Raw genomic sequence first — 15,676 nt, 5'->3', positions numbered from 1 at the left:
TGGTTTTATTTGTCTGCTAAGTTGTTTCTGAGAGTTAGTGAGCAGACAGCTGTCCCACACACCTCTCTTCTCCAATCAAGGCTGAATCTCAGTGCTACTTGGAAGAGATGGGTGTTCTCCTCTGGGTGTGTGTATAGTGTACCCATGCTGTGGGTACACAGGCTGATGCAGGTACATGTGGAGGCCAGAGGGTGACGTCAGGTTGCCTTCCTGTCACTCTCCTCCTCATTTTGTGAGGCAAGACCTCTCCTCTGAATCCAGAGTTCGATGTCTTGATTAGCCTGGCTGGCCAGTGAGCCCCAGGAATCTGGCCCCTCTGCACAGAGGGCAGACACAGTCAGTAGCAGTTTTTTAGGGATATGAACAGTCTTCATTTGTATGCAGCAAACCCTTTACTCAAGAGCCACCTTCCTGTCCCCTGAAAGGAATTTTGAAGATACAATTACGTTTCTAAGACAAGTGCTTTTTAGAAAGGAGATTGTGTGGATGGGCCTGATTTATTCAGGTGCTCCTTTAAAGGGGAGTGGACCCTTCCATAGCAAAATAGAGTCCAAGAATGAGCAGGTCGAGTACAAAGGGAATTCTCATGTCTGGCTTTGAAGATAAGGGGGAGAAATCCCCATAGCCTTGGGGAGAGGAGAGCAGCCCCTGGCCGACAGACTAAGTGGCTCCTCTGACCCAGACTGTCAAGGAACTTTTGAATTCTGTCATAACCACTAAGGCACCAGGGAAGATTGCCGCCTGTGACCCGGCGAACTGGAACTTGCCCTTTCATGTCCAACTTCTGACCTACCTGACTCGGACGACACAGAAATCTGAAGCTTCCCACTCTGCTGGTGTGTTACAGTGGCAATAGAACCAACACCACAAGGGTCAACTGCCATCTGTTAAATATTTATTTATTGATGTTAAGTCCATATTACAACAGCACAACAATCCAAAGTATGGTACTACCTTTTTTTTGTTTTTTTGTTTTTTCATAAATACAACATAAAAGGTGGCAAAAGAATGCGAGTTAATCCCAAGCCCAGCAAATTAGCAAAAAAAAAAAAAAAAAAAAAAAAAGTCACATTCAGAAAAACTTGGCAATTCTGATATGATATAGGCTGAAATTGTACAACAGAGAGAGGTCCATGAGTAATTTAAATCCCCCACTAGCAATGTGTATGTGGTCAGAGACTTGTACCACACTACACAGAACATCTGCCCCTCCCCCCCCAGTGTTCAAACCTGCTAAAACTTGTTTGGTTGGTGTTCTTACAAAAGTAGAAAGCTGTACCATGTGAAGCAGTATTACAAAGAATACGGGGTGGTTACAGATATAAAATTGTTTTAAGAACTATGTATGACTTGAGTAACTGAGCTAAGAAAGTTCAACACCTTTATAAATAATGAACAATAGATAGGTTTTGATGAGGAACAAACACAGTGTTTTCTTTTCATAGCAAAGTACCTTTAAAGCCTCATGTATTACACTATCAGGCCAAATTATTTTCTCTCACTTAAAAAAAGAAAAAAAATTGGTTCCGACTTAAAGTCATCAAGTCTGGTCAGATTCAACTCAGTTTAGCTGATGCAGAATCGTGCATTCCAAAAGCAGTCTTTGCAGCTGGCCTTACAGATGCTCAGAGCCTGGCCCTCTCCTAAGGCTAGATTCCATGGAGCCAGGGGGTGACGGGAACTCGAAATTTCCACCCAGCCCCTCTAGTGCCAATGGAAAAGAAGTTCGTTGTAGCACACTCTTGTTTTTGTTTTTGTCTCTCAAGTCTCTTTCTCCCTTAGGCAGACTAGACCCTTCTGTCTACTTCTCATATGCCACCCCTGCCACCTCAACCATGTCCAACTTGCTCTACATACTAACATCATCAACTACTACACCCTTGAGCTACAGGGAAGTCTCTACCACACACACGCTCCAGACTTCTGGGTGTTCCCCTAGAGTCCTTGACTGGTTAACCGCAGTGTTTTCTGCACCTATGTTTTTAAGGTTTAGAGGAAAACCAAAGAAAGAAGCCTGACCTGGCCCTGATGCATTCATCTAAATGGATATGAGATCCCCATGTGGGTAGCAATTCCTTCCTTCCCCTCATGCCTTCCAAACCTGCCTCCTCTAAATGCTACCTGCCTTGGTCGTGGTTTGGATGCCTCTTGTGGAATGGACTGTAATATAACTCTGTTTTCTCCGGAACCCTTTAAGTTTAAGGTGACCCTTTATTCAACACAGATTGTAAGTTAGCTAAGGTAACATACAAGGAAAACTGATATGAATGGAACTTAAGGCAAGGATTTCCTCCTTTCCCATGTAACACAAGCAGTTTGCAAAGGCAAGGCATTTCCTAGGACTGACTTCCCCTCCCTTCTCTTTCTCGTCCCTCCATATTGCACGCGGTTCACTGGGGCCATCTGTAGACACTGCGCTTCAAAGTCACTGTATCTGTCAAACATTCACACTGCCATGCTGTAGCACCTATACCTTGTGCTTAAAGGCACTTAGAGATAACATACATTGTGGTTACCTCTGAACAGTTGGTTTCTTTTGGCATTTTGGCATTTCAGACCATTTTAATCACAGCAGTTCCAAAAGTCTTAAACTGGACAATAAATGTGAGTTTTCTGTGCAATGTGTACATTTCTATAAGCATCACCTACTTAGACTCTCTATTAAGTAAGAAAAATATGATTTTGGTGTTTTGTTTTTTTTTTTAACTTCGTAAGTCGACAGTATACTTCTGCCTTTCACATAATGTGACAGCGGAGTAGGCTGGTCGAAGCAATGGCGTTCAGTTTTCAGCTTCAACATGGGCGCCGATCACAGGTCTTCACTTTCTACCAAGCCGCTGTTCAGTGTCAGGTGAGATGGGCTGGCTTCAGGCTGGAAAGCGGCTTTGATGTCTAGTCCCTGGTCCGAAAGGGCTGCATAGCGACTGGCTGAGGGCCGTACTTTTTTTGGCTTGGTGGTCTGTGGCTGCTGATGCCACTGGGCTACAAAGAAAGAGAGCAAATGACGACGTTTAGCAAAGATATGCTTGGAAATCCCTGAGAGGTTTAAGTAAACACACGCTGTCTTTTGGACAGAGCCTGGTGGCTTACACTCCCAATCTCAGCACTTGGGAGGCTGAGGCAGATTACCGATGTTTGAGGTCAGCTTGGCTTGCACAGTGAGTTATAGGCCAGCCTGAGTTGCAGAGCAATAACCCGTCTCTAAAAACAAAAAGGCACACACACAAAACTGACTTTTGATACATATTGGGTACGTACACTTTTTTAAAAATTTTATTTTTTATATATGTGAGTGCTTTGCCTGCATGTATGCATGTGCAGTGAGCATGTTCCTGGTGACTGTGTGTGTGTGTGTGTGTGTGTGTGTGTGTGTGTGTGTGTGTTCTGCCTATATATATGTGCATTCTTGGTGTGAGTGTTTTGGTGATTATATATATATATGTGTGTATATATATATATGCGCCTTTGTGTGTGTGTGTGTGTGTGTGTGTGTGTGTGTGTGTGTGTTGCCTATGTGTATGTGCACTGAGTATGTTCTCGGTGCCTGGGAAGGTGCCAGATTGCCCTGGTAGTCCACAACTAGGAGCTGTCATGTGAGAGCTGGGAACTGAGCCTGAGTCTCTGGCTAGAACAGGCAGTGCTCTTATCTGCCGAGCCATCTCTCAGGGCCTCGAATGTGTACAGGAGTGTACAGCCCTGGCAGACATGTGGGTCGTGTACAGGCACTTCTGCAGTGTACTTACAGGCACCACAAGTCACTGTCTGTGGCCGTGGGACTGTGAAGCCAGGCAATACAGAAGGTTTTGTTCTTCTAGTACCTGCAGCATTGGGAAGTCTCAAAACAGTTGATAAGCTTCCCATCTGTCCTATCTTTCTTCCTTTTTCTTTAACAATAGTCACAGTTAGGAAGTCTAGATAGACTTTAACATTAATAAAAGGAAGAGAACCAGACATCTGGGAAGGTTTCAAAAGGCTATTACTTTCTTAAGCAGAGGTAAAATTTGGAATTAAAACAATATTTTCTGGTGTTTTTTCTTATAGCAATGGATCATATAATTCTGTTGTAGTCTTGAAACTGAGTTGGTAGGTTTTTTTAAAAATTTAGGATGCCATGTATACAAACACACACACACACACACACACACACACACACACACACACACACACCCCTTCAAGAGTCCACGGCCAAGAGCTGCTTAAGATACATCAATGAGAGAAGCGCTTAGCTAAGTTAAGCACACACTCCAGAACCAAGGTACACAGGTTAAGACTACAGCAGGACGGGGAAGGACTATGATCCAGGAAGAAATGGTTAGAGACAGCCACTTGCAGAATACACAAATAAGAAAATGGCAAAAATGCAAATGCCTTTATGTTAACCCTATGGATGCTGATGTGAGAGAGACACAGCTGATCAGCCAGCCTAAGAAACCAACATGCACATCTCGCTAATCAATCAAAGACCCTGGTGATACTTGGGTGTCTGTTCTCCCGGAGGGGGTTTCACTATTAATGTCGGGAAACTATAACAGAAAGAGAAAGAGTAATATGAATGTTTTTGGCAAGTAAAATCCTGGTGTATCAGCTTAGACTATAAAGCTTAGAGCAATGTGCACATCACTCCCATATCTAATTCTTCATCCTTCAGGGTGTGCGACGCATGGAGATGAGACGAGGCAGCACTCACTGTAGACATCCAGCCTGGCAGTACAGGACACGATGCCTGCTTCGTTCTTGGCGGACACGGTATACCACCCAGCGTCTTCTTTTGTTGCTCCCTGAATGAGCAGGCAGATGTAGCCATGATTATCCTGGTGCATGCTGCAGGGAGAGATAAAGTCATTAGGGCTCTACATTTTAAAAAAGTGGCTTTGGATATAAAGCATCATTTTTAATTAGGTCATTAGAAATGGAATTGTGCGGGGAGCAGATAATAGGGCCATACTTATTCCAGAGAGGCAGCTCACCCCATTAAGTTAATGGGGGAGCGGAGCAGACCTCAAGAGGGCAGATAAATCCCTGCACCAATTCCTGAGGGAAGACCTGCCTTTTTTTTTTTTTTTTTTTTTAACAAAACCACTGACTGGGCTGCAGCCGTGGGAGCAAATGAACCCATCTTTTCCTTTTGATATACGCATTTTCAAAAATGCAACCAGGTTAAGTCCGAATCGACTTGGTCACATACCAAAATTGCCCTCTTCTAAAGCTTAAGCCGACATTTGGACGACATGTGACTCTCGTCTTGCTCATCGGTGCTAACGTGGCTTCTCCGCTCACCGATCTGCAAGCAGTCTCTGATGTACCGTCTAGCCCCGGGTCTGCGCAAGCTATGGGGTAGATGAAACCACTGTGCAGTCTTACCTCACTCGATCAGTGCTGTGAGTGAGCGATTCATTTTCTTTCTTCCAGAATATCTGAGGTGGCGGCACCCCCGAAACGCGGCATTCCAGCCGCACGGGGTACCCATCGGCAACCCCCGTGTTTTGCAGCTTCTCGATAAACACAGGGGCCTTGTGTGCTTCTTTAGCTAAGGGAACATGAGATGAATTATCAGTTAGTGGCATACAAAGGGTCACTGCAAGGAACTGGGGAGCTCCAGAAAGATTGAGTAGCTCTTTTACCATAGTGTTTTTCACATCAGGTGGTAAGAGGTTAGCCCTCCCCTCAAGCAAAGGTCTGTACGCTTCGTTCCACTCACGCTATTTCCTCAATTAATTCAAGACTGATAGGCCCGCATAGTGCCCCAGCCATCTGCTCCTCAGAATGCCCGCCTGACAGGCCTCAGAGAGTCAGTCATCGCTAGCAGCTGCGAGAGCTTTGCTCTAATTAAGTCAGCGGGAGCGCGCAGGCCTGACCTACTGCTGCCACCTAGTGGTGCTGACTGTTTCAGAACTAGGATTCCCTGGCTGCCACCTGAAATGCTTATTTCTGAAGATTTAAAATTCGGAGGAACTCATAGTGGGATGAGACATACCACAGGATTTAAAGGGTTGGGGGAAATACATACAGGAAAGGTATGTTTACCTAATTTTAGATAATTATCTAGATTCTAGATAACTCTAGGGAATTCTAGATAATGATAAATTAAGGATGCACAGCCTGTAAATTATAAATTCTAACTTGTATTCTTTGAAAGGCGCCTGTAAAGAAGACACCTTTATGATTATCTTACAGGACTTTATTACTTAGTTTTTTTAAGTCAAAACTTATTGTTAATAATATGAACATTATCAGCTAATGGGACACTAATTTCTCAGGTCACTGATAGAAGCAATTTCAGAGAAAGAACAAGGTTTAATTTCCTGCACGCTCTCAACAACGAATCTAAGGATACACATCTTCCTGCACACTAACATGAATCAGGACCCTGCCATCAGACATTAGTTTCTGTGTTAGAGTTGTGTCACCGCTGGCAAACAGACCATAGATGTCTCAACCAGTGGGGACCATAACATGCCACAGCCCTTTGAGGGATTAAACAGGAAGATGCTTAAGAAGTTCTGCACAGGCAGCATGGCAGCCGGGTGCACAGCAGTGCTGCAAGCAGCACGTGCTATCACTGGTAAGCAGTTGGAGCAGTAATACTAAGGCTGCCATTAAACACAGCTAGCAATGCACAAACTAATCTGATGGTAGAGGCTGTGATCCCTGATAGTGCTCACTGGCAGGAGAGCTGGTGCAAGCCCAAACATCTGGTTTTGGGATCCTTAAGTCTTGTCCTGATGGGCAGATAAGACGTATGGGTACATTTAATAGGAGAAAAAGGAACATTATCTTTTGAGCTTAGAGAAATGAGGGAACCCAAAGCTAGCATGTGGGCAGATGGAGGACTTTGCACAACATTCAAAAGCATGGTTAAGATGATGGCATCGCCCAGACATTTCCCAAGGTGTTCGGGGAAACACATTGGTTCTGTTATTAGAGCTCTCACCCTGGATTTTATAACCAAGACCTCCTGGGTTTTACTCTCATTGGCCCTTGCTTGAGCTAAGTAATTCACAGTGTTGGCAAGAGGCTGTCTTGAGCCTAATTTTGGCTTACTAAGGAGGACCCCAGAGACCCCTGATTATTTCGCAGGGCCAATGGGAGGCCTAGCCAAGATAATGCATATGATGTGCACTGTCAGTCAAGCTTTAAGAGACAGACACTATGCTTTGGCAGGCTTTGTGATAGCAAGAGGTCAGACCGTCAGAATTCTTCCTTACTCCAAGGGGAGGGATGAACCTTCCCATGAGTGTCTTTTCATTCAAGGTTTCTCAAAGAATCTAACTTCCTGTAATGATACTAACACTGCCTACTTACAGTACCGCTTAGAAAGCAGAGTTTATTGATACTGATTTGTGTATAGATGCAACATTATTAAAGTTTTTGAACTCTGAAATGGCTATATTGTCTCGAAAGTTCTTGAAGCCTGTTTGTCAGTCACTCTATCCCTGTGAAACACTAGGCCTGTCACAGTCACATAAAGGTGAGCTGCCCAAATCCCTTCTTTGCCAGGTCGTGGGAGAACAAAAAGATAAATTATAATGGCTATTCTCAGTGACACAATCTGCTCTGTCACCATTTCGAGTTATTTCCTGCATTATTTAATGACAGAGAATCCGTTTCTGTGTCATCTAGCTTGTTTCGTCGATGAGGGATCATGGCCACCTACCAGCAACCACAAGCTCCAGGTTAAATGAGTTCTGGCCTGCTCTGTTGGTGGCGATGCAGGTGTAGATGCCTGCGTCCCGGGACGTGACTGGCTCTATAATGAGGGAGTGCACCCCATTCTCACGGACCAGCATCTTGTGAGCACTGTCAGGGCGGATGGGCTTTCCGTCTAGTTGCCAGCTGAGATCTGGGGTTGGTAATCCACTGACCTAAACCGGAAAGGAGTCATGAATTTCTCCAATAGTAAAACAATCAAATGACCAAGAGTTACGGATCCAGCACCAGTTCGGCCTTCCTTTGGTAGCACGGACAATGGCTTTCTCATGTTACCCTCTGGTTCATGAGAACTTCCCATGGTTTCCAGAAGCACTTGGAGGTTCACTTCTAAACACCTCTTATAGAACCATCCCGAGATAAGTAAAATGGGGATTTAAACATATTTCTGTCATCTTCTTGCCTCACCTAATACTATAAGCATTTCCAGGCGAGGATGGCATCGGGCTCTGAGCTCTTTGGAAACATGGGAGGTGCAACCTTTATAACAATAACACTCAGCTGGGAAGCTTCCTGTCAAGGAGTGGACATCACCATGGAGATATGAGTTAATGCGGCCATCAGCACACAGACCTACTATTTTATAATCCTTGAAAGTGAATAACAAGGGCAGTTTGAAATCATGCAGAAAGTCAGACAAATTAGCATCACAATGGAGACATCCTGAAGTCTGAAGAGAGTGGCTGTTGTGCTGAACTGAATTGCTAGAACCGCAGCACACTGCTGAAGGAAGGGACAGTGGCCATCTGCTGGCTTTTTATAGGGCTGCCCTTGATTTTAGAGAAGAGAATTAAGGAAGACTTTTGATATCCCTCCTTCCTCCTACTCTACTAGTGGGAAGTGATATATTCTGCTACCCAAAGATTACTGGATTATAAAACAATCATCAAATGGCTGGATTATAAAATGGTTTCTCTGTAGCACTCATACAGTCCATTCTGCCCCGTGGCAAGTACGCATTACTACTACCAACAAGGTGTCTCGTACACATGTAGTCACATCTGGGGAACATAGGGGAAAAGTGCAATTAAATCATGGGTTAAAGGGATGGGATTTCGAAAGGGCAGTAGCAGTGAGGAAGTGATTTCTGAGGGCAGTATACTGTGTGTCCCCAGCTCTCCACATGCATCCTCTCCCTGAGGGGAAGACATTAGAGGTGGTACAGAAATATAAAAGGTAGTCCTGACTGGGCTCCTGGTCCTGGGGAGTCTATAGCTTGCTCCCACTTTTCTGGGTTTGACAATGGACAAGCAGGATCTGTGGCCCTAGTACAGGAAGGCATTGACCGGGTTCTTTCAAAACAGGACACTCATCCAGGGGGCAGCGTTACTCAAGCAAAGAGAGCACGCCCTGTTTTCGTCACCCCAGCTCTCCCAGTGAGTCAGTGAGGAGAGCACAGCACAGTATGGTCTCAGGAACTGAAGGTCTCCACAGTCTGAGCAGTCTGTGCTCTTGATCCATGAGCAGAAGGCAGAGAGAAGCACACACTTGGCATCTATCACGCGTTAAGAGTTCCTACCCTGCAGGCTTACTGCAGAGGGAAGGTTAGTGCCTGGGAATGCACCGCAGGGGCTGCAGTACACTGAAATTTCCTTGGAAGTACGTAGCAGTGTGCAGTGTCCATTCACGTGGCAGGACGCACGTTTTCTTCTCCTCCTGTTTTTGGGACAGGGTTTCATGTGGCCCAGGCTGGGGTCGAATTTATTATGTAGCCAAAAATGCCTTTGATTTTGTGATCCTTCAAGTTTCTCTTCTTAATGCTGGGATTACAGGCCTGTGCCAGCAAACCCACTGACTTCCATATTTTCTTTATCATTGTAGTGAGCTCAAGTCATGATTATTTTAATTCTCAATATTTTTTAGAGGCGGAGATGAAAGGACATTTATGTCACTGTTTAGAGCAACATTGTAGCTATCAGGGTGCTACATATCAGCCCATCAGCCACACCCACCCTTGCTACATACTTATGTTTTAAAATTAATCTGACTTGCTCTAATTGTTCTCCTATGAAATGCAGTACACATTTTTAAAAATACACATTTTTCTTACCTCTCTTTCCTTTCCCTGTTTTTCTGAAATGCAACGCTAACTGGCTTATATCAGGCTGGTCCGGGATTCCCAAAGAGCCACCTGTCCCTGCCATCTGAGGGCTGGGAGTAAGGTGTGTGCCACCACACCTGCCTACAATTCTGTTTTTAAACGTGCAGTTAGCAACTACCTCAGAATATCATCATTTCCTTTGTTGCCTGGAAATTCCATCATATAGGTTATATTTATGAACTAATTTAAAACAACGTATTTATTTAGAAGGCGGGCAAACCCAAAAATTTTAGTTTGTATATTTTGCATACATGACACCCTAGAACGTGCACACATTGTAGAATGATGACATTGAGCCAAGCAGCACATCCATCCTCTCACGTGCTTGTCTGCCATCCTTCCTTCCTTCCTTCCTTCCTTCCTTCCTTCCTTCCTTCCTTCCTTCCTTTCTTGGTGTGGCAGGAACTGTCATGTGTTTGATGGCTTGGTAACAAGCACCACACTGAACAACGGATTTCTCCTGATTGACTGACATTTGTAGCTGTGACAGACAGTTTCCCAATCCTGCTCTGCTAGCCCTCAGTAAGCATGGTTTAACTCCTCCACCGTGAAGGTCCTTTAGATGCTACAGGAAGTGACAGGTACGTGAGGTCATGGAGTGTTCTGATGTCTGTCTATCTGCTGCAGGGCACTTAAGTTGACTGTGTATTTCAGATACCGTGAGTGATATGAGGGCACACATCTGTGGCTCATGACTGCATCTCCTGTGGATCACATGGTAGTTCTAACATATGAATTCCTGTGTAATGCGCGTGCACATGTTCCTGTGCACTCGTGTGCTCATGCACCTCATTTTTGAGAAGAGAGCAGCTTCCTTTGAGAGAAGGAAGAGCTCACTGGTTGGCTGCACTGCCTGGGTGAGCTCTAGGGTCAACTGTGTCTACCTCCCCCACCAGCAGTGGGTTATGCAGCACCAGCCTTCTCTGTGGGGGTTGGAGAAATCTGAACTCAAGCCCTTGTGTATGAGCAGCAGACAATTTAGGGACTGAGCTATCTTACCAGGCCCCAAGAAGTGAATGCTAAATCTATCTATCTATCTATCTATCTATCTATCTATCTATCTATCTATCTATCTAATCATCTATCTATCTATCTATCTATCTATCTATCTATCTATCTATCTGCAACAGGGTAAGGCTATGTACCCTGGTTGTCCTGCATTTCAGGACACAGGTTGTGACAGGGCTATGCTATGTTTGTTTGTTTGTGACAGGATCATGGTACGGTTGTCCTGGAATTCATTATGTAGACCAGGCCTGCCTCAATGTCCCAGCCATCCACCTGCCTCCACGTTCTCACTGCTAGGATCAAAGGCATGAGCCACCATGTCGGCCCCCCTCACAGATTAGTTTTTGACTAAAAATGAAGTAAATGCATTGACATTCAACTTGTGTTTTATACTCTGAGATGTACCTTAAAAAATGCTACCTTAAAAGCTAAGTTATTTTAAAGAATACATTTATTCTTTTCTGTGTGTTCTTAGAAGACCAAATTTACTTGAAAAGAAAGAGTAATCAAGTAAATTAAGATGGCTTCAACGTAAACTTTTAGGATTGGGATAAGGCACCCCCATCCCCTACTCAGAAGGAAGGAACACAGACGGTTCTCCCATCTTGTGGTCATTGGCAAAACCTCTCTTAAAGTCACATTCGCTTTCGTATTGATAAAGGAGTCATACTTTCTACACGTCCATCTTCAAGGGCGATGGCTTCAAAATGAATTAAGGGAACAGCTATGGCCTGTTGTAGAAATGTCAATGTGTATTCTTCTTTGCGACACATTAGCAGTGTCACGTGAATATCCATGAAGCTTACTCTCTTGTCATTTATTTTTCTCCCATGTATTACATCCCAGTTTTCCTCCCTCCACTCCCCCCAATCCCTCTCCCTGCCTTTTTTCTCCCCCAGATCCATTTCCCCTCAGAGAAAAAGCAGGGCTCCAAGGGATAACAACTGAATACAGCATAACGAGTTACAGCATGGGTAGGCGCATACCCTCATGATGGGCTGACGGGGTAACCCAGTAGGAGGAAAAGGGTCCCAAAAGGAGGTGAGAGAGTCAGAGAGATGTCCCCCACTCCCACTGTTAGGGGTCCCTCAAGAACACTGAGGAACACAACCATAGTAAATATGCAAAGACCTATCTCAGGCCCATATAGACCCCATGATTGTCACTTGTGTTTCTTTGAGCCCCTGTGTGCCCTGCTTAGTTGATTCTGTGGGCTGTATTCTCCAGGAGTCCTCGATCCTTCTGGCCCCTACAATTTTTCCTCCCTTTCTTCTGTGGGATTCCCCAAGTTCTGCCTCATGTTTGGTTGTGAGCCATGAAATGTACATTAACAGCATTTTTTTTTCAAACCTCTCTACCAAACTCTACAAGCCATTTTTCCTGTCCTGCAATCCCAGAGAGAACCAGCAGATGGAGTCCAAATAATTTTAAAAAACTACTCATGTTTAAGAGCTAAAGCTTAGGGCAGTAACACCCAAAGGAAAGGATAGAGGGTGGGATTGGGGGGTGGGGGGGGTAACTGGTAGGGAGGGGACAATCAGTGGCAGCAGGGAGGCAGGTAGGGGAGGGAAGGAACAGGGACTGAAAACCAAGCTAAATATGTATGAGAATGCCACAAGGAAACCTGTTGGCACACAAGCTAATTTGAAATAGAGTTAATGGATAAAAGCTACTATAAGAAGACAAGCAATACAGCCATGTGGGGGAGAATAAAAGTGTAAGTAATTCCATAGCAAGGGTAATCAGATCACTTGATGACGGGGATGCAGGGCAGATTCGTCACATTTACTGTAACTAGAAAATGGGGAGAGGGGAGGGGAGGAGGGGAGAAGGGAGAAGGCGGGAGAGTAAGTGTGACCTAGCCATTACCTGGAGTTTGGTGCCCAGAGTTCAGAGTTAACATACTTAACATATGTTTACAAGTAAAGGAAATCAGATAACTGTTTATAGACATGGAGTCCATTTCTCTCATGCTGGCTCTTACAGCAGGTCCGGACACACTTACCTTGCAGTCCATCCTGCAGAGCTTGCCTTCCTGAACCGTCAGGTCTCCAGGAGCCTGCAGGAAGTGAGGTCTGAAGAATCGCTCCTGAATGGGCTCATTTTCATCTCCACTGTCCCGTGATCGAGAGCGAGGCCTTGAAACAAGAGACAGGAGAGGTGGATAACTGCAATGCACACAGGAGTTATTTACAGGAGACGCAGGTCCTGGTGCGAGTTTACACACCCCAAATGGGATGAGCAAACCTTGCTTCATTTGGAAGTTTATGATCAATTAGTAAAGTCTCCAGTTAGCAGAATACTAAAAATAATCATAAAACGGAAATGCAGGTAGTATTTGAGAATATTCTTACCTAGATAGACATTTTTAAACCTTTGTTAGAATTTGTAACAATTAACAGCAGCTTTTGCTCGTGTTGTTTACTGATTCTTCCTCAATAGAAATAAATTAACTTCCCACCATGGTTTTACTTTTGTAGCTAATTACAATGTCTCACTTTATAAAAACATAATGTATCTCTCATCAAAATTCCTTTTCATGTTCCCCAGGAAAACAAATTACATTCTTGGGCACGTTCAACTTTTCATTCATTTGTATGCCTAAAGGCCTTCTTTTCTGCTTTAAAAGAAGGTGGTGCGGGCCGCCCAGACTTTGCATGTCTTGTTACCAGAGCAGTGGAACTGAAAGTAATGGTAGCCAAGGCCTGAGAAACCGAGCAAGACGCCGAGAACAAATTGTCAGAAACCACTGGGAGGATTACGTTTAAAAGCTGAGCGCAGGCAGGGCTGAAGCTCAGTGGGAGAGAGCTTGCCTCAGAGGCACGAGGCCCTAGGTTCAGTCCTCAGTGCTGACAAAAAGAAATGCTATTTAACCAAAAAACAGAACAAAGGGGAAATAAGGCTTTCAGCCGTGTCAGATCGGCTGTTTTATCTAGCTTAACTAGATGACAGCGTGTCTTGAGCAGCCACTGACAAGGAAAAGTCTAGGTGTAGTCTACTTATTGGACAGAAGTAGAAAAGGAAGACTCAGAGTGACGGGCATAACACAAACATGTCTCTATAGCCACAGACAGAGATCTAGGCTCCTGGGAGCTGGTACTGCCACAGTGAGTTCTGGCCATCGACTGCACATGCTCAGCCCTTGTCAGAAGCAAGCGCTCTGTGGTAGTCACTGGGTGATTCTGGCTACACTTGTTTGACGCTTGCTACCTTTTCTGCTTCTCTCTCTACCAACAGTGTCTATACTCAGGGCCCGTAATTTCCATTTAGTGCTATTTAGGGATGCTGTGTCTGTAATACAGCTAAGCATGACAGGCTGACTGGCTGGCTGCCTTACCGTTTTCCTTTTAACATTCAAATATATCATTAAGAAATGGCACCCAGTGCCTGCCTGGTATCCATCTGCCACTGTTTCAGCGTCCGTCATAGGCCTGGGGTGTAGACATTTGCTAGAGCACGTGGACACATCTTACCCATAAGACTTGTGGTGTCACTGTGCTATGTGTCAAACAGAGCGACTTAAAGTGTACTCTCACCAAATCTAGCTGATTTCAAGAACAGTAGCAACAGTGCATGACTGTCAGCCCCCACAGCTGTTGTTGGTTTGGACATCCGTGTTCCATTTGGTGGCATTTTCATGTTCATGGACCAGGTACAGGTCCTGAACCTTGACTGTCTCATATTTTAGAAATTGTGTCCTCCTTAGTAACGAGTGCTTGTATAGCTGAATCGTTTGGACACATATTGGCGAGTATTTGATCCCTCCTAGTTGTAAAAATGCAAGAGGCAAAATAAGGAGGCCCAGACTTTAACACTGTGTCCACTGTCCTCCTATGATTGTGGTAGCAATCGGTTCACAGCGATAAATAAATGAGAAGCAGCCCCCAGCACCCCCAGGAAGGAGCATCTGAAATACCTTCTGGCATGAGGATGACCTGGGGGAGATCGGGGACTGCGGCCTCTTTGGTTGACAGCCTGCACCATCAGCCGTCCGGTACAACTGACCCGACCCTGTCAGAGACACCAGGAGAAGGCATTATGCAAACACATTAACCATCACACACTATCGAGTCTTGTATCTTGTTCTCTCTAAGACACTATTTCACAGCCATGCACCACTAGTAACCAAAGCCAGTCACCTCAGTAAAACTATTTGCTGAAAGGATTCAGGTGACAAGAGACTTTTTAGGATGGCATTCAAAATGACACTCCTCGTTCATCTGCAACATAAGGCCTTCAGAACACAGGGAGCCAAACTGTAAAGTAGGACGGGAGGATAGTTTTCTCTTGTGATGTTCTGTTCTCACAGTCAAACATCTGCTTGTTAGAGCCAATTCTGAGATCAGAATTAAGTAATTTTAGTTTTCGCTCAGGTCTTCTCAGTAACACTTAGTGTAACTGCTTTGTGGGAGGGATGCCTGTGTGATGAAAACGGGCATCCTGTAAGAGGTGTGTGCATGAGCGTCCCGGCAGTGTCTGAAAATAAACACGCCCGCAATGTAAACGCTAGGAACAATGGAATGGGCAGAACATGTGTGTCACATGATAAAGGCTTAGCCCATCAAGAGCTGTATTTGTCTCTGAAGTTTGCCAATGGTAGACTCGACAAGTTGTAGGGAGACACGTGCGATTCTTAGAGGGACCCAGGTGACAGGAATAGGTCACCAGATGTCACTCTGGCGTTGGTTTCAGCTTTTCTCATCGCTATTCACAGGTAGCAACATCAACGAGTTCCTCTCCCACTTCTACCAATGAGCAGATCTACTTCTCGCTTCCAATGCTGGCCAAACAGAAACAGCAGGAGAGGGGCCATGAGATGCAGACGTGCCATCAGTCATTAGGCTCCGTGACTTTTGGCTT

At 44.8% G+C, this 15,676-nt stretch overlaps 2 protein-coding genes across 7 annotated transcripts in view; one reads left to right on the top strand and one right to left on the bottom strand.

Moving 5' to 3' along the window:
- Positions 1 to 7,381, top strand: part of Cbr4 (carbonyl reductase 4) — a 69,334-nt gene extending 61,953 nt beyond the window's left edge. The window contains exon 5 of the mRNA XM_063275479.1: positions 4,649 to 7,381. Coding sequence (XP_063131549.1) covers positions 4,649 to 4,692 — 44 coding nt within the window. The 3' untranslated portion in view covers positions 4,693 to 7,381. The remainder of the gene's footprint in view (positions 1 to 4,648) is intronic.
- Palld (palladin, cytoskeletal associated protein) overlaps positions 879 to 15,676 on the bottom strand; it is a 393,294-nt gene continuing 378,496 nt past the window's right edge. For 5 of the 6 annotated variants that reach the window (XM_039094914.2, XM_039094915.2, XM_039094917.2 and 2 more), the window contains 6 exons: positions 14,733 to 14,827; positions 12,822 to 12,954; positions 7,655 to 7,862; positions 5,362 to 5,527; positions 4,688 to 4,821; positions 879 to 2,982 (listed from right to left, as the gene is read on the bottom strand). In XM_039094914.2, coding sequence (XP_038950842.1) covers positions 2,810 to 2,982; positions 4,688 to 4,821; positions 5,362 to 5,527; positions 7,655 to 7,862; positions 12,822 to 12,954; positions 14,733 to 14,827 — 909 coding nt within the window. In that variant the 3' untranslated portion in view covers positions 879 to 2,809. Of the gene's footprint in view, positions 2,983 to 4,475; positions 4,524 to 4,687; positions 4,822 to 5,361; positions 5,528 to 7,654; positions 7,863 to 12,821; positions 12,955 to 14,732; positions 14,828 to 15,676 lie in introns of all 6 variants that reach the window. The other variant, XM_039094916.2, reaches the window with a different exon arrangement.

This window comes from Rattus norvegicus, chromosome 16 (genome assembly GCF_036323735.1).
Source record: "Rattus norvegicus strain BN/NHsdMcwi chromosome 16, GRCr8, whole genome shotgun sequence".
Lineage (NCBI taxonomy): Eukaryota > Metazoa > Chordata > Mammalia > Rodentia > Muridae > Rattus > Rattus norvegicus.
This window is presented reverse-complemented; position numbering and strand designations above follow the sequence as displayed.